This window comes from Astatotilapia calliptera, chromosome 17 (genome assembly GCF_964374335.1).
Source record: "Astatotilapia calliptera chromosome 17, fAstCal68.1, whole genome shotgun sequence".
Classification (NCBI taxonomy): domain Eukaryota; kingdom Metazoa; phylum Chordata; class Actinopteri; order Cichliformes; family Cichlidae; genus Astatotilapia; species Astatotilapia calliptera.
The window spans coordinates 31,884,073-31,903,505 of NC_137438.1; the positions used below are offsets into that span (position 1 = coordinate 31,884,073).

General features: G+C 41.5%; 1 protein-coding gene across 1 annotated transcript; it reads right to left on the reverse strand.

The window, feature by feature from the left end:
* Nucleotides 1–2,665: 2,665 nt before the first annotated feature.
* gpr37b (G protein-coupled receptor 37b) lies at nucleotides 2,666–18,985 on the reverse strand. Its single transcript, XM_026147924.2, has 2 exons — nucleotides 17,429–18,985; nucleotides 2,666–4,029 (listed from the first exon to the last, which is right to left on the reverse strand). The coding sequence occupies exons 1-2, from the start codon at nucleotides 18,488–18,490 to the stop codon at nucleotides 3,211–3,213; spliced, it is 1,881 nt and encodes a 626-aa protein (XP_026003709.1). The 5' UTR covers nucleotides 18,491–18,985; the 3' UTR covers nucleotides 2,666–3,210.
* Nucleotides 18,986–19,433: the final 448 nt, after the last annotated feature.

Below are 19,433 nucleotides of genomic sequence, written 5' to 3' on the forward strand. Positions count from 1 at the left end.
CAGCTTCCACTCAAAGTGCATCATTTTATTAATATAATTGTCGTTGTTCACTAAAAAGATATTAATAATATGTTTTAGCAACCTGTCAATTAGCCACAAACATCCCTAATTCAGGAAAATTTCATGGTTTGGGTTCAAATATGTCTCTTTACAATCTTTCGTTGTATACTACTGCTAAACGGTAGCCAGTATGACAAAATGTCACACCAAATGGATCACAAGTTAGAAACGGTAACAGGGCTCACCATTTACAACTGCTACTGTAATTAGCAGATTAAAACTGGTGCAGCTAGCTAGCTCAGCTAGCTTAACTAAGATGTTATTGTAAGTAGCACTAATTGGTTGAAAATGCTGTCTTCAGCTTCCTTCCTGATCATTTTAATGAAAAACTGCTGTCCTAACTATTAGCTGATCTTGCTCTTGCTAAAAGACTAAACCCAAAAACACACACTGCAGGCAAATAAATCTTTTTTTTATTATCTTAAGTGCATTTAAATAATGAGCATGACTATAAATAGTATAAAACATGGACGTAGCTTTCATATCAGAACAATTAAGCTAATACGTAAATGGCTGAAACCCTGTCTGAAGGCCATCAGAGGGATAAATCTGTGAAAACAAAAAAGCAAATTTACAGTCCTACAAAAGTGTGGGGGAAAAGAGCTGTGTGCCTTGACCTCTGTAACACTTTCCTGTTGAATTTATGGGCTCAGTCACTCATTCTGAGTGATACTGAGTGAAAAATTAACCCTATATTTTTCTTTATCTTGGTCATACTATGTTTAAAAATGGGGGGTTATCTGTGGTATGAAACTGAACAACCATTAGCTAATGAGCTGCCAATCACAAGTAATTAGCCCAGTGAGCCTTCTGCCCTCTTTGTCACATCTGGATTTTTGCAACCAAGGTAACGATGGCAGAAACATTCAGAAACCAACAGGTGATACTACAGTAGCTACACCCATCTTTTATCTGTTGCCAAAGCTCAAAATGTGTCTATTTACAGATGCAGAAGTATGACTGGACAATTACCAGTCAGGGTAGGGGGTTTAGCCAGTGGTCCTGGTCCTGCCATAGGGTTAATAGTAGCACTTTGTTTTACAGTTCAGAAATAGTAAATAAATAACCTGTAAATAAATAACAAAAGGCCCCGGGGCAGACCCAGGACACGCTGGAGAGATTATATTTCTCGGCTGGCCTGGGAACTCCTTGGTGTTCCCCCGGATAAGCTGGAGGAGATGGCTGGGGAGAGGGAGGTCTGGGCTTCTCTGCTTAGGCTGCTGCCCCCGCGACCCGGCCCTGGATAAAGCGGATGAAGATGGATGGATGGATAAATAACAAAAATAAGAGCTGCTTTGTATTTACTATGACCTTTGTAGTTGTTGGTGCAAATGTATACTTGCTTCAACAACAGTTCCCTAGTATTTACAATGTTTCACTTATTTTTTTTTAAATAATATGGTGTTATATGGTTTAAGTATTGAATTATTGACAGAAAATTATTGCCTTTTTTAATATCTTACATAATTAGTTATGTGTTATAAAACAACAATGATAAAATGTGTGCACTAGTTATTTATTGTATCTACCAAACTGTACAGTGTTAAGTAACTAATATTTTGATTCATCTGTAAACACCAGTAAGGGCTACACTGTAAAAGAAAGTGCCACTATATTCTTAGTTGTGTCACTCTGAATAAAGGTAGTAACTGAATGTAGCAGCTCGGTGATACTCTTTGTTGATTTTGTTCATCTTTTACATTATTCAAGAGTCCCAGGTAACTGTAATCCGTCTTCTTGACCTGAAACAAAGTATGCAGCTAAATTTCTTGTGATTCTAAGTCGAACCTATGGATCTGTTGTTTACAGCGCATTCATCATAAGAGCACCAAAGAAAGTGTACAGTATATATACAGCCCAACGTGTAAGGCGTAACATCATACAACAGTGTAGTGCAGATACTTCTATCTCAGTCCACTTCGTGCCGAGTCCGTCCCTTTCAGTTACATTTCACGGTGTTACGTTCCATTAATTTCCGGTCTATTCGTATTCAATTCAGTCTGCATTGTTTCATTCAATCCCATTCCACTTCATGCAACGCTAATTTGATTTCAATTAGTCCACTCCCACACGTCCGTGTTTGTTGTACTCTGAGACCAGCCCAGCTTCGCTCGAGTCAAGCGGATATTTTTCAATATACAATGTAAGTGTGGCTGTGTACATTTGGATTCTCCAGTGAAACCTCCTCCCTGTGTTTTCCTTTCGCAAACTACCATTACTGCTGAGATGGCCTTTCCTAGTTTAATTATCATAAGCCTTGTTCCCATATGTGCACCATTACACGAAGCATAAACTGACACCTGATGTAGGTTGTAAACTTAGCTGTACTTCTTATGGGCAGTGTGAGCCTACATGTTTAGGTGATACTGCTTAGATGTTGTGTCTGAGTTACTATACAAGGTGCACTTCATGAGTAATTAGCTAATTCTCTATAATTTCAACTATGACTGTACAGTTGTGTACTGTATTTATTCTTATTGTATTCTAATTTTTGCCTCATAACTTTTGCACTGTCCACTTCCTGCTGTGACAAAACAAATTTCCCACGTGTGGGACTAATAAAGGTTATCTTATCTTATCTTATCTTATGACATATTTGGGAGGTGATTAGCATTGATTATTTTCTTGGACGTGTTTTTGTTTCGTGGTTGCCAAATCCACATTTGTTATCACAAACAACTGAAAGACCCTACTTGTTGTGACGTATTTACAGTGTAAATACTCCAAATTAGATTATTTCTTTAACTTGTGAAGAACCAGGCCTCAACTGGTTAGGAGGTCATTACAACTGTCCCAAAACATTTAGCTAAACAGGGCCTACAAAAGGGAAGTGAGTAAGTCTTAAAGGTTTCAGGCAGGACTGCTAAAAATAAGTACTGACCAAATTTTAGAAGCACCCCATGGCAAGAGTGGAAAGACAACTTTGCCTTTTCTTAAATGTCCTGGAAAAACAGTTATACAAATATTGTAAAGTTGATGATCTTGAATAACAGGATGAACATATTTAGAGCACCCAACTTCCTTCATGCACCCATTTAGAGATGTAAGTGGACTAGGTAAGGCAAATCTCTCCTAGCCGAGTCTTGAGAAATACTAGCCACAGGCAGATATCAGGCTAGTGACATCACCTTCCCTGATGGTAATGTCAGTCTAGCAGTTGGACCCAGCAGGTGTGTAGTTACTCAGCTCCCTGCGGATGGTGCTGAACGGCGACAGCTCCAGCTCAGTAGTGCACTCGTGTTCATTGTCGTCACTCGCTGTGGCTGAGGAGGGGGCGTGGTTACAGCAGCAGCAGCAACAGCAGCAGTCCAGGAATGCCCTGCCTAGCGGACGACACAAGAGGAGCAGCAGTGCCGGCGTCACGGCGGCCCGACAAAAGAGCAGCAGCTGGGAGAGGAGATGGAGCACGGACATGGTATGCTCAGGAACTCCGGCCGCCATGTAGGCAGAAACTATGTTGCAGATGTTCTCAGGCACCACGCACGCGCCGTAGACGATCGCCAACGCGACGACTGTGCAGTTCATCTGGCTCTCTAACCGGATCTGCTTCTTGTTGCTGCGCACGCTGGCCTGTTCTGCATGCCGAATCTTGCGCGCCGTCACTAATGAGCACCCGATTGTAAAGAGAGTGGGGAGACAAAAGTAGCAGCCAAAGCACCACCACAGCCGAGCACCCTCGTACGTCAGGCCCAGCACATAGAGCATGTCAGGCAGTGAAGTGGATATCCTGATAATGCAGCGTTCCACAGGGGGCTCATCTGGGATTCCCGTGTCCTCTGCCACAAGCTGTCGAATGAGGAGTTCCGGGAGTGCCAAGAGGAGGGCGCCGATCCAGATGACGGCTAGCTTGGCAGTAGTAGATGTGCAGTTCTCTATCATCTCGTAGTACATCTGGACATTGGTGGCTGCACGGAAGCGGTCGATGCACAGAGCACACAGGGTGAAGGTGGTCACACCCAGGGAGGCCACCTGAGCAAACCGACAAAGAGAAGCCCTTTAAACATTATTCAGAAATTAACATGACACGTAACACTGCGTATATCCAGAGGCCTTAGCTGACTAAAATGCATTGCCTCAGGAGCGTTGCTCATATCTTGAAATTGTGCATCAGCACAGAATGCATGAGGGGGAAATTAGGATAAAAGAGCTTGTGCTAACACTGGCCTTACACAAGTGATTATCTAAAGTCATTTCAACAGGCGGATGGGCTTATCTGTTTTCAATTCTGATTCGCCTGTGACACTCTGCAAAGTTATACTCCCGGCTGCCAGGCTATCGAGCATAACAAAGAAAAGATACTAAATTATCTTAAATGGAGAAATTATATTTCAGAATCTTGAAGAAGGGCTGCTTCGTGTAGAGTAAACAAATGTGTTTCTCTGCATCGCACACAAACACATCAACTTTCACCAGCTGAAAAATCAGCCGCCACCAATAGAAAGACAGCAGGACAAAGTGTAATGGTACCGGCTGTTAGGTACACCTGACAGTGGCACAATTACATGCAGTGGGGCAGCAGAGGCACAGTGGAAGGCTCTAAGCTGTGATTAACACTGTAGTATCCCTTGATGCGTGTGTGTGTGTGAACTGAAAGCAGACAGTTAGACACCACACCTACATATCAAGGGAGGATTTCGAAAAAAGCTGTTGTTGCTGGAGTCACTCGTTCAAAAGAATCTTTACACCTAGTGTTTAATAACAATCTAATTAGCAAACTTCCAAAAATATTATGCTTTCCTGTTCATTTCTCATTCAAAATCTGCACACAACAGCTAATTATTTGGCACTATGTCTGCCTTTTAGATATGAGAATTGTCAAATTTCGCCAACACCTGAAAACATCTGTTGGATTAGCCATCGTTTTGGCACAGTGTGGACCCTGCAAAATGGTCCTCTGCAGCTGGAGCATGTGCAGCCTTAACATCCCCTGACCCTCTGTCCTTCCTCATACAACACTGCTTCCACTCCTGCCCCTTCATATCCAATTTAATTATAACAGCCAGCTTCCCAGATGGCCCCTTTGAGCTGACTTTAATGTTCTAAACACATATTTCCTGGATAGATATAGATGTTCAAACAGGAACACGCACACACGCTGACCCTGATACACATGGAGGTCTAAGCAGGCTCATAAAGGGTCATAACCATGAGGGAGGTGTATGCTTTCTGAACAGTAGCTGTGATGAATGTGACTGCATTTGGGAGCTGGGGGTTTTATTACTTGTTGTGCCAAAATATTGCAACTGCCACTGGTTTGTTTCTGAGTGTATTTAGGATGTAGTGAAAGACGTGTTCCTTTTAGAGCATCTTGTGTATGATTTCTTGTCAAACTCTGAACCGATTAATCCATTAGTTGGTTTGGTTTGTCAAATTTTGAGCACACTTGGCAGATGTCATCTTACACTTAGTCCTGCAAGTTTTTATACAGCACAACTGTCTGCTTCTTGTAATAGAGATGAGTGTCAGTCTGGAGCTGTTATAGCAGTGAAATTTAAGCAGGATTTGACAGCCCCATGCTGTTCATCTACAGCATGAACAAAATGCAAAAAAAAAAAAAAAAAAGCACACCCTTCAAATGTTGCTGCAGTACAGGCACAGAGCAACTCTGCTCGTTTGATTCATGCGTCACTGTGGATGCCACTTACTGAAATTGCATTCTGCTATTGCCCTACTGCACTCTTGAGTGTACATACTATGCAGGGATGCATGTTAGGCATAAAACACGATGTTTGATGTACAGGGTGGGCCATTTATATGGATACACCGTAATAAAATGGGAATGGTTGGTGATATCAAAGTCCTGTTTGTAGCACATTAGTATATGTGAGGGGGCAAACTCCTCAAGATGGGTGGTGACCATGATGGCCATTTAGAAGTTGGCCATCTTGGATACAACTTTTGTTTTTTCAATAGGAAGAGGGCCATGTGACACTTCAAACTTATTGGTAATGTGACAAGAAAAACAATGGTGTGCTTGGTTTCAACGTAACTTTATTCTTTCATGGGTTATTTACAAGTTTCTGACCACTTATAACATGTGTTCAATGTGCTGCCCATTGTGTTGGATTGTCAATGCAACCCTCTTCTCCCACTCTTCACACACTGATAGCAACACCGCAGGAGAAATGCCAGCATAGGCATCCAGTATCTGTAGTTTCAGGTGCTGTACAACTCACCTCTTCACACCATAGACAATTGCCTTCAGATGACCCCAAAGATAAAAGTCTAAGGGGGTCAGATCGGGAGACCATGGGGGCCATTCAACTGGCCCATGATGACCAATCCACTTTCCAGGAAACTGTTCATCTAGGAATGCTCGGACCTGGCACCCATAATGTGGTGGTGCACCATCTTGCTGGAAAAACTCAGGGAACATACCAGCTTCAGTGCATAAAGAGGGAAACACATCATCAGGAAGCAATTACAAATATCCAGTGACCTTGAGGTTTCCATTGATGAAGAATGGACCCACTATCGTTGTACCCCATATACCACACCAAACCATCACTTTTGTTGTTCCAACAGTCTTGGAGGGATCCATCCATTGTGGGTTAGTGTCAGCCCAATAGCGGTGGTTTTGTTTGTTAACTTCACCATTCACATAAAAGTTTGCCTCATCTCTGAACAAAATCTTCTGCGTGAACTGAGGGTCCTGTTCCAATTTTTGTTTTGCCCATTCTGCAAATTCTGTGCACCGATCTGGGTCATCCTCGTTAAGATGCTGCAGTAGCTGGAGTTTGTAAGGGTGCCATTTGTGAGTAGCTAATATCCGCCAAAGGGATGTTCAACTAATGCCACTCTCCAGTGACATGCGGCGAGTGCTACGCTGTGGGCTCTTGCTGAATGAAGCTAGGACAGCCACTGATGTTTCTTCATTAGTGACAGTTTTCTTGCGTCCACATTTTGGCAAATCCAACACTGAACCAGTTTCACGAAACTTAGCAAGCAGTTTGCTAACAGTAGCATGGGAGATGGGTGGTCTCGTAGGGCGTCTTGCATTGAAATCTGCTAAAATTACCCGGTTACTGCGTTCACCAGATATCAACACAATTTCGATTCGCTCCTCACGTGTTAACCACTTTGACATGTCAATGGCTGTGAACCAATAGAAACTTGTAAATAACCCATGAAAGAATAAAGTTACGTTGAAACCAAGCACAATATTGTTTTTCTTGTGACATTACCAATAAGTTTGAAGTGTCACATGGCCATCTTCCTATTGAAAAAACAAAAGTTGTATTCCAAGATGGCCGACTTCTAAATGGCCACCATGGTCACCACCCATCTTGAGGAATTTGCCCCCTCACATATACTAATGTGCCACAAACAGGACTTTGATATCACCAACCATTCCCATGTTATTACGGTGTATCCAAATATAAGTGGCCCACCCTGTAGAACAAAAAGGTGTTTTTGCACTCAAATAATAGCTGATTGCATTTAAATCCACTATTTAACATTTGAATATGTTGTATAGATTATTTTTCTTTTTTCTTTCTGTCATATACTGGTTACAGTGGTGGATGCCCATATTAAACATAGCCAGAGGCCAAAGGTTCAGACTTCAGACTCATCTAAATGCTCAGTTTCAGAAGTCTGTGAGATGGTATATTCCTAATTGGTCATCTCAGGCGCACACCTCTGGCTTTGAGTCCACCAACCTGCTGTTTAAACCAGTGTTTTTCTCCATTTTTTTCTACCTTTATTATTGTGAAACATCATATTAGTCTCTGTGTCTGACCCACTTCTGACAGACACAAATATCCATCGCGTACACAAGAACAGGTAGTTGCAAATGCTGAATATTTCATAAATAGAACAACAGGCCTGAAATTGGTTTTAAAGGCAACCAAGCTTTGATCAGCATGTCAGGGCGGAGAGCAAGGGCAAGATGAACAAGCATAGCTTTGTACCGGATGAGAGAGAGAGAGAGTCCAACAGTCAGGGCGGGTGGGGGTGGAGGGTTTAGGGGGGTGAAGCTGTCAGTGTGTTTGTGGAAGGGGGAAATGCAAATGAGAGAATGAGAAACAGAGGCAGAAGAGGAATGGAAAGTAAAGAGGGAGTCAGAGAATGAAAGGGAAAGAGAGAGAATGAGAGCTGAACAATAGCAGAGAAACACGTCAGTGAGTCTAACTCACTGAGTGACAGAAAGAAAGAAATAACCCACGACATCCTCAGAATGATTAACAATGTTAATGTGGCATTTATCCCAACCAGCAGCATTGACCTTGTCATGTTCAGTTTACCTGCAGGCAAGACAACAGGTCTGTTAGCTTCAGGGACAGAAATCCTGCAACAGTAATGCTCTGAAATAAAAAAACCCCAAATAAATAATATATGTACACTCCTATTGATTTTATACCTCCTGTCTCTTTCTAAAGGAATAGCTTGAGATTTTTAGAATCATAGTTATTTTTTTTCTTTTCTTTCCGATACCGAGTATCAGTCAAGCAGAGGAACTCAATAAAGATCTAAGAAGGACAAATCACAAGTTGAAAAAGTTTCTTAGATACATTTATAAATAATTGGAGATTCCAAGATTATAGTTCAAACAATTGTAAGCAAGTACAAGTTACAGATGTTTAACCACTTTGCACAAACCGTCGACCTCAAATGAGACAAAATTTAGGATAATCAGGAACAACCCAGGAACCATAACCTGGAAACTGCTGGAACACCAGCGTCACTGTCCATAGTGAAGTGAGTTGTACATGGTCATGGACTAAGAGGGTGCCAAGCAAGAAAGAAGCCCCTACTCCAAAACTGACACCTTCAAGCTCGACAAAAATTTGCAGCTGCTCAAACAAACAAGCCAAATGCTGTCTGGAGAAAAGCTTTACAGTCAATTGAGAACAACAAGCTGTTTGGTCACAATGAGAAAAGGTTTGTTTGGAGGAGTAAAGATGAGGCATTCAGTCCTCAAAACACTGTACAAATTGTTAAGCACGGTGGTGGTAGCGCTGTTTTGCTGCCAGTGGTACTGGTACATTGCACAAAGTGGATGGAATGATAAAGGACGACTACTTCCAAATTCTTCAAGTTCATATCAGCTAGAAAACTTGCACAGAGTTGGGTATTCCCATGAGAATGAACCACACATCTGTATACTTTTGCCCTGTGCGGATTAGAGAAAAATCCAAGAGAAAATCATTAAAGATGCATGCTGAACCATCTTCACCCTGGAAAAGAGCAGTTCAAAGAAATTATTAAAAGCCCCAAATTAGCATTTTAATGCACATGATGGGAGTATGTAGACTTCTGACCACAACTGTATTTAATAATAGAAACAAAAATTGACTTTATGATTCCCTTTAGTTCTGTGATTGGAACCCCTAACTACCAAATAATACCAAATATCAAATAATATCAAAACCACCTGTTACCACCTGATGATAGACCTGATTTTATCGAATTTCCCAGAGGAACCCACCCGAGGGATTAATAAAGTTCTATCTAATCTAATCTAATCTAGACAATTTGCAAAAGAGGTCAATGCAGTTTTTCCACTTTATATGATGAATTGCTTCTCAACCTTGGACTTCAAGAGCTCAGAAAAAAAAAAACAAAGCCATGAAAAGGCCTTTCATCTACAACACGTGTTTTTAAAATTCTGGCAGTCCATCTGCACAGCAGGTGAGAAAGACATTTTCCCCTGGTGCTGTTTTTTAATAACGGCCCATTAAGTTGCTGATTAAAGGTCTTGTGAGCTGGTGGTACAAAGGCTCAAGTTATTAATTGGCTCTTAACAAGGACTGGTGGAGCATTTGGGGCCATACTGTGACTACAGCCACTGTCAGAGGGTAATGGGTGTTATCAAGTGATGAATGGGCTAATGTCGAAACACAACAATGCGCAAACACAACCACACACATAGACAACCAGTCTGGTAGTAATGAGCCAAAGGGTTATTCCACCTGCATTGCTTTTCTCTTACAGGAGTGTGTGACCCAGTGCAGGCTCCAGAAGACCATAACTCTAACCAGAGAGACCCTGCCAATGACAGCAACCATCCATCAGGTGGGCTGCATGAGCAACAGAGACAGTGGATAGATCAGGGTTAGAAGGCAGGTCCTCTGCTCATGCCCATGTTTATGCTGAATTTTTGAAATTATCTTTCTATATGGTTGATGTATATGGAGGGTAATAGCAGACAAAATCCAACCTTGTGGACCTGCTCATGCTAGCAAAACAAAAACAGCTTCTGCTGTTAAATATCTATTGCTTGTTTTCTGTTATCTTCCGTGAGTCCATCCATTTTCTTAAGTTATAGGTGACTGAAAGCTATCCCAGCTGACTTTGGCAGACAGACTGGTAACTTGCGTTGGGTGTACCCTATCACGGGGCACATAAAAAGAGACAGACAATCATTCAGGCACACTAATGTAATGCTAATGTAGAATCATCACTTCATCTAATATGCACGTCTTTGGACTATAGTGCCTTGACTGTTGTTGTGATCTGGCGATATACAAATAAAACTGAACTGAACTGAATTATAGGAAAAAACCTAACTAGCCCTAACTTGACAAAATCATTGTAAACACACAGGCAGAGGCCGGTGACGCTACTGTTACCAGGTAATGTGTTGCTAGCCTCTCAAACCAAAGGGGTAACACAGTTTGGAGGAGGAAATGCAATAAATATAATAGCAAAAACAAAATATTGGTTTTATGAGTTCTTTTGTCTTTGATAGGATTCAACACACTACATATTAGTAGATTATTTACAAAGCTGTTCTAATGACTGTCTAGTCTGTCAGGACCAGTGTGGCCGTGCTGTCACGCCACTCCCCAGCTGCCCGGTGGGGTGACGACAATAAATCATCAGGATTCATCAAGAATGATAAAAGTGTGCACTGAAAACTTTACGGTATGGGTTTCAACAGAGTAGCTACTGTAGATTTAACTTGCAGATGTTCCAGCACTTCTGTCCATATAGTGCAACTAAAGGCTGGACGTCTACTTATTCTTTATTAAGGGTAGAAGTTATATCAACAGAAATTCAAACATCATCCATGATATTCAGCACTGAGAATGCTGCAGGAGTCCACTATTCATGTTGAAATCCATCTTGGGTAAATGGAGTTCAGCGGCACATTGGGTGCTGCAGGCTGCCGTAGTCAGCTGAGGCAGTAAGGCTCTGCTGGAGCTCTCAAGCTGCTACTCAGTGGTGTTCTGCTATAGAGTTGATGTTAAAACAAGCTAACTGTGCTGAAAAAGACAAGTAACTAGTCACTTCTTCATTTAGAAAAAAAGAGGAAATATTAACAAAGATAATTATTTCGTACTGTGTTTAAGTCATCCTTTTAAAAGTAGCGAGCAATTAGCACGTTATGTTTTTTCCAATACACTATGCTGTGTATCTCACTCTTATGTAAAATAGAGTGGTGGAGAAGGAGCAGTTCATTTTGCCAATTATCACTGAATATTGCAATGGCATTTCAGGTTGTTGCAGAGACATGTTTTGAATAATAGCACATTAGCGTGGAAAAATAAGGCATTAATTTGATGTAAAAGGCCCTGCATTAAGGAGGACAGCAGCCCATCCTCCAATGCCCTCTACTGCCATTTCCTACAGACTGTATGACTGGTACTGGTAATCTCAGTTTCAATAAAGTAATCTTTAAAAAACAGAATAAAAAAACATACTTCCAATGGTTTATTAAAACAACAACAACAAAAAAACATGTGGTCCATTTATGTTTCCAAAGCTGTCGTCTGTGGATGACGTTGCTCAGTAGTTGTGGCTTACACGATTTTGCTCTTGTGATGAAAGAACACGTGTTCAAAAGCTTCGGAAACAAATATATAAAAAGTGTGTATGTGCAATACACTACATTGTGCATTACACATGCACAAAGAACGGGAATGAGTACTTAATGGGCTGCTTTGTATTTTTTTTAATTACATTAAGAGCAACAGTGATCTATGTCATTGCTTTCTTTTTTTTTTTTCTGTCTGTTTCTTCCAGACAATAAATTTCTCTTTCATTGAATTATATCCTGACGTGTGGCAGATTTACCCTGGACGCAAAAAAAAAAGAAAAAAAAGAATGCTCTCATTCTACAGTGGCGACTGGAAAAGTCCTGTTCCAGGTCATTGATTCCTGCCTGGAAGTGTTACACTGAAAGCAATACAAAACAGAACAGCTTTCATGTTCTATTCTCTTCTATGAAGCCTGATTTTGTGCTGACCTATTCTATGTTGATGTAAAGCTGATATGCTGCTTGTTTTCACTCCACATAATTCATAATGATAATCACCCAATGAATATTTCATTTACATGAGTAATTACCAATTTAGGCAACTGCGTCCAACGGCAACCCCGATCTTTGCTTCATGCTGTTATTTGAACTTGTCTGAACATACAAAACACCAAATCTACTCATCCATGGACAAAGAGCTGGCTGAATGGACTCACCATTATGCATAATGAAGAGCTTCTAATCACATACTCTGAATAATTCAAATACGTATACTCCAATTAACAATTACTCGCATGCCTGACAGGCTGAGAATGCAAAGGGCGCGAGATCTAGTTTGTGTTTGTGTACTTAATTTGTGTTTGTCAGTGTCTACGCGTTGTAAGTGTACATCTGCATTTCAGTTTATATTAATGTAATATTCATTCTGTCTCTAAGTGTATGTGAGTGTGCATGTCCCAAGGCTTGTTTCTAATCACAGATAGCTGATGCGAAGAGGAGAGGGGGGAGAACAGCCGCAGGCAGTGATCAGTAGGGAGAAGGCCATTCCACCCATATGGCGAAACACCACACCCTACTGACTTTGTGAATGTGTGTGTGTGTGTGTGTCTACAGGCTAGATGGTTACCTAGATTTTAAACCGACATAGGCTTGGACACATATAACTGTAAATAGTAAGACATTCCTATTTCATGACCTCTGGTAGACCTCTAAAGATCTAAACATAACGGTATGGTAAATGAAGATAAATATTTTTGATTTCATTAGCAAGGCTATCATTTTGGATTCTTTCTTTAGAAAGAAAATCATAATTGCAACTGACTTTATATTCCTTCCTATATTCCACTACTGTACTTCATACAGCAGACATAAAGAGCAGACCAAATTCTAATTCAGTTTCCTGAGGGTCTGCGGCTCAGTCTGTGCACGGTGAGTGTGTATGTGTCAAGCTGATGTATGTCCTGCCATTATCGCCAATTTCGACACTGTGCATTGTGGCCCTCGGTGGGTCCGTGCAGCCCTGTTCACTCTCTCCTCATACTCAAGCTTTCTCTTGCACTCTCTTTTCCTCCAGCCTCTTCAACGGTCTATGTCTGCCTGTTGAAGCCCCGACTACAGAAAATACCAACAAGGCCAAATACACAAGGCACAAACTAAACTAAGCCTAAACTGAAGGATGATATTGGCCTTATAGATTTTTATATACTCTGCTTAGAGTTAGAAAGAAGGAACTTTCAATGAATTAGATAAGCTAGAACATACTTAATGTATCCCAAAAGTTAGGAAATTCATGATAGTCAGAGAATCAGTTTTGGTCAAAATATGAAAGACTGAAAACAGGTTGGATGAACGGCAGTAGAGACAGGCAATAAACAGACGGATCATAAAGGATTCTTTTTTTTATGAGCTAAAGTCCTGTTACTGTTGTCACACTCAAAGTTCTCACATAAAAACACTTAGAAATGTATATAGTAAATAAAAGCACAAGTTGTACATAGCAAATATAATCAGTTCAGGTTCTAATGGCTCTAAGCAGATGCTATATGGCTACACTAGTATTGAGATTGCCAGTATCACACTAATTACAATGCATCTTTAGGGAGATGTATATCCCATGATGATGATTACCAATCATCTATCTGTCTACTAATGGGAGAAGTCATTAGGCTGTTGCATATGGGTTCAGTTGTACAATACTTGCATGACTGCTTAAATATAAGTGTACAAATTTTGTGTGAGATCCAGTTAGTAGGATTTTGCATTTTGGTTGAATTTTGTCCATCAAACCATGTGCCTAATGCTAAAAAGTAACACAATATTATCAGAAAAAGATGGACATTCAATCAATGTTTCTGTGACATTGTAATATCTCAGATGCCTTTTTCTGTAATGATTTACAAGCATTTCTTTAATTGGGGTTAATAAGATGTATATAAATCACTCTTTTACAAAAGCATAGCTTTAAATCAACCTTGACAAATGACTTCTTTTTCCTTCTGGCTTATACAATGCTTACTGCTCCATTTATTTGTTATTTTACTCTAGTTTCAGGTCTTATTCTAATAAACTGCCAGGTGCAAAGACCCAATTATTGTCCATTAGTTTTGCCTTTTTTTGGGGCTCTGTCCCCTTACTGCCAAGAGGGGCAGTGTGCGGTGTGAACAGGCACTGTATCTGAAATGATGTGGGCTGGCAGACTGGCTCACATTTTTATTTTGTGCAGTATTTCCCTCCGTGTTTGCTCACATCTCACACCAAAATTGCTTTCTCTTTGAGGTTTAGAAATTCCACACTCGACTAAGCACTGAATAAAACAAGATTTACTTAAAGCAGCTCCACGGGAGGCTCCTCTCTTTGCACAGACACTCATGCATTATCTATAGAATCTCCTGATTTGAATACATACCTGAATGGGGTTCTGTGTCTGTCTGTGTTGTGTATTTATGCAGGCTAAGTGTGACTGAGACTGTGTCCTTATTTCAAATGATAATATCCCCTGTGACTCAATTTGGGTTAAGTGAAGAAAGAAGTCACTCCATAGGGTGAGTGTGTGTGTTTCGCTGAATGTTCCACAGGGAAAGATTGAGCCCTGGGCTGCATTACTCACAGCCTGTTTGATACATGCATGCACAAATACACACACGGAACACAGACAGCGCCCTGTGCACATGTCCTGATACATATGTATATTAAAACACATCTTGAAATGAAGCAATTAAGACATGGAGACAGGTGTGTACAGCTACTTCACAACAACATATTCTGTATTAAAAATAACCATTTGGTCTGTGCGGTGGATATGTGTTAGTCAGGTTATTAAATATTATCCCGTGGTCCCTGGGAAGCTCATATGCAATAACACAGGTAGGGGGCCTGTTTCTCTTTGATCCCCCAATAATTAAAACATATGCAGTCACAAGGTGTTTGCAACACGGTGCACAGTGGACTGATATTAAATATGAGGATGTTATTATACACTAAAGAGTAAGTATGCAATGCTAAATATAATCTCTACTTATTATTGATCATTTTTTTGCAGCTTCTGCAAAAAATGTAGGCCTAGTAAAGTGCAGAGCCTGACCGATACATCAGCCTATATTAGCCTTTTGCTGATATATACTGGTATCGGCATTTATTATTATAGATGAGATAAGATAAAGATAAAGAACTTTATTGTCATTGTAGTTATACAACGAAATTTGTTTGGTAGTTCACAGAGGCCAGCAGCAATAAAACAAGAAGCAGCACAGTAACATAATAACCATAGTAAACGTAGTAAAAGTATAAAATATAAAGTAAAAAGAAGGCACTTAGCACAGTAAATAAAAAAAATATATAATAGTATTTACAATATGGTATTATGTTTTGAGTGTTGAAATTACAAATTTTTCCACCAAGGAGCACTCTGCAGACTCACAGGTTTTTTTAAACTCCATTATCATATTATCTTATAAAGGACTTTAAAAAATCTGCTTATGTTTGTGTGTCTGAATATAAAAAAACAAAATACCAGCTGATATATCAAAATATCGGATTTTTTAAATCACCAAATATCGGTATCAGCTTTAAAAATTCCATCAGTCAGACTCTAGGAAAGTGTGAGTGGACCTTTACCTTTATAACTTCACTGAACAAATAATAGCCAGTGAGCATATGTGACCATAAGCTGACAATTGAGCTAAAATGAAGAAAAAGCACCGACTGGTCTTTGATTTAGAAGCCCATTGTACACTCGAGCATTGCCCTAGAAATTGGCCCTCAGCTCTGTCTCAACACCCTTAATTACAGTTGCATGGAAACTTCATGAAAGCAACGGAAACTCTTCAGAAAGCTAATATAAGATTCACCAATACCAATACCCGACATGCACCACAAGCCCATGAACATATCTTCCTGGGCTAAATCTGACCACTTTAAAAAGGCGACCCCTCTATCTATACATTTGGTTTAAATGTAAAAGGTGAAAATTTATCTTCTTAGGGCTTATTTTTTGTTTAAAAGTGAAAGTTTAGGAAGCAAAGGGGACTAGGTCTAGGTTTAAATCTGCCAATTATGTGAGGAGTTTGTAGTTGTTGAAAAAGAGTGACCTTCACTTTTAAACCAAATTTAGACATAAAGGGACACCGTTTCAATGGCCTGAACAGATGGCCTTTCAACCAAACCCCTAGTGTAGATTATACATCAGGCATAGGTATCTTTAACATCTCAACAGGTTTTTGCTGTATGGCTGGTAAGATATTATTAGATAACAGCTCTTCCTGTTTGCAGGCTCTGTAGCATCTGGAGGGAGGAGTTGAAGTTAAATTCTGATCACTGACTCTGGCTTCTTGCCCGGTTACACAATCTGACATTTACTCTTATCTTTCTTTCTACCTTTGGCTGCAAACAAAATAATTCTTACATAGTCATGACTCAGACGGGTTGCCCACAATTTCTCCGTCTTCAAATCAAGCATCTTTAAACACATATGTAACCTCCCCCCTTCATGTTCACTTGAGGCGGGTCATGCCAACAGCCATTCAAAGCAAGCTTAAGCTGTGCCTGAGCTGGAATCCCCTGTTTTACACAAAAGACATTGCGCTTGTGGGTGAATCTGACACTGGTGTAATTGCAGTAAAAACACAAAGGAAAGGTATCAGCATACTACTACTGCTTATGAATGCTGGTGCGTGGGAAGGGGAGGGTACAAAAAAGGCAAGGAAAGAGGCTGACTGAGTATATGTGCGTGTGCAATGCCTTCCTCAGGTGTATGTATGATGAAAGCAGCGGTTTATGAGCCAAAGTAAATGGCAGATAGCGAGTGGCTGTCAAACATGCTGGTGCGTATCTGTGCTTGTTTGTGTGTTTGATGCCTCCAGGGCTAAGTGAGATTCCTGTCTAGTTGCAGCAGGTGCACAAGTGCCAAACAGATTGCCTTGTTATTGGGTGAGGTGTCATCCTGTGACTGTGTGTACTTTCAGGTCTGTCAGTGCTTTGAAAGTGAAACCAAACTCTTAAATTAAATCTCTATATAGGCAGGCAACGAAGAGCATGACACCTAAATGACATTGACTGAGCCCCTTCATCATCTGATATCACTGAAGTGATCAATTCAAAACATTTCACCTACGCATGTGAGAAATCTAAAGCAGAAAAAAGACACAAATGAAAGCTGGGCAGAATTACCTCCACATAGGGCACCACTTTGCAGGCAAATTCTCCCAGCAGCCATGACTTCGTCAGTTCGTGGAACACCACCATGGGCAGGCAGAAGAAGATGAGCACAAAATCCCACACAGCTAAATTTGCCAGCAGAGAGTTGGAGATACTCTTCATGTAGTAGTTCTGGCACACGATGCACAGGATGGCAATGTTTCCCGCTATGCCCACCAGGAAAATGACCCCGGAGACGCACGTGATCGCGTAAGCGCCGTAAGTCTCACTCGTCACTGGGTAAAAGGGGTTCTTGATCTCGTTCTCGAAATCCTGCGAGCTGGGAGGGGTGATCGGCGTGGCGTCCCAGGGGTTCTCCTCTCGGAAAGTGAAAAACTCACTCCTCCTGGTGAAGAGGTCAAAGGGCAGTTCGGTGGAGGTGAGGGCCACCGGTTTGGGCATGGGTTCCCACGGTGACGCGTGAGGTTGAGCCAAAACTACAGAGCTTTTGTTCAACCGGTTTCTCCCCCTCTTCCACGCTTTCTTCTGTTCATCTTTTGTGCCTCTCTTGTGCCTCTCGCCCTCCTCGGGTCCCCCTCCTCCGTCTCCCCAACCCATTGAAGATGGCTTAGCCGCATTGTAGTGTCCACCTGCTGGCGTCCCCGTACTACTAAACCCGCCATTCAACTTTATCCTCCTATTATGGTGGCGCGTCGAGTCCCAATGTGAGACGGCGTTGGGATCCTCCACGGGTGTCAGAGTCCTATTGTAGTCGCGTTTGCTGTGTCCATTTCGCCGAATTTCTTCTGCAATTACCCTCTTCCAGGGGTGAGTGGAGTTAAGGGTCCCTCTGATAATTGCCCGCTGTGCCTGCAGCTCTGCCGAAGACGCACCTGTGGCGTACTCGGGCAAGAGCGCACGGTCCCGGGCTTTGTTTTGATGACTCTCCCGGAGAGACCCCTGGAAAGTCTTGCCAGAGTACGCGCTGCTGTTGCTCTCATCTTTAATCCGAACTCCTCCATTATTTCTCAAAGATAGCAATACATGTATATGGGCCAGTAACACGAATAACGTCCTAGGCGGCAGAATCTGCATGATCCAGGAAATTACTGAGCGCAGTTTAAATCTTCACGAGTGCATGATCATCACACCTCTATGGAGCTCGGGGGATAATCTTCTTTTTAGTCAACACCCATGTTGGAAACCGTACAATAAATAGCACAGGGTTACATTCGCTCTGCAAACTTGAAAGTATCCCACTGTCTTCTTCTGCACTATTTGCACTGCAGCTGCAATAATCTCCAAAACGCCCCCTCCTCCTCGTTTTCAAAGTCTTGGCATTAGCAGGACAGCGAGTCAGTGTCCGGATCCAGAGAGAGGGAATTGTTGCATATGCACGCACAAATCAGCACAGCATCCAGTTTCTAGCTGTGCGAAAACCCAGATCCTCTGCGAGTATGTGAATGATGTTAATTCATTGGGTTGGGTCGGCAGCAGCAGCAGCGTCAATGCGGTGCAGTCCGGGTAAAGCCCACCAGGCTGTGATGCACGGGAGTAGAGAAGAGAGAGAGAAGGAAAGAGGAGGGGTAGAAATCGGTCTCTTCTCTCTCTGTATCTCTTCCTTTCCTCCTTTGCGTCCAGTATCTTTCCTTCTTCGCTTTCTCCTTGGGTAGGACCGTGCGCTGGAAGAAAAATGCACTCCCCTGGCGGCTAACCCCGATCTGTCACTCTCCATCCATCATAGAGCATCTAGCAGCCCCGGAGCAGGCTACGGTTACAGCAACCCCCCGGCAGAGAAGCCTGCCACGCCCGACAAGACGTGCTAATAAATATATTTCCCAGTTTTTAATTTTTACGCATAGGCGGCGCTGTGATATCAACGCACATTTAAGTAGATGCCTTCCAGTCTAATTTGTTTAGACTCAAATAGGAAGCAAATTGCCGCTGGGTAAAATATCTATACTTATTTCAAGAAGAAAAGCAACTTTTAGAGAAAAATCCCTTTCATCTAAGATATCTTGATTTGATCCGCCCAGCT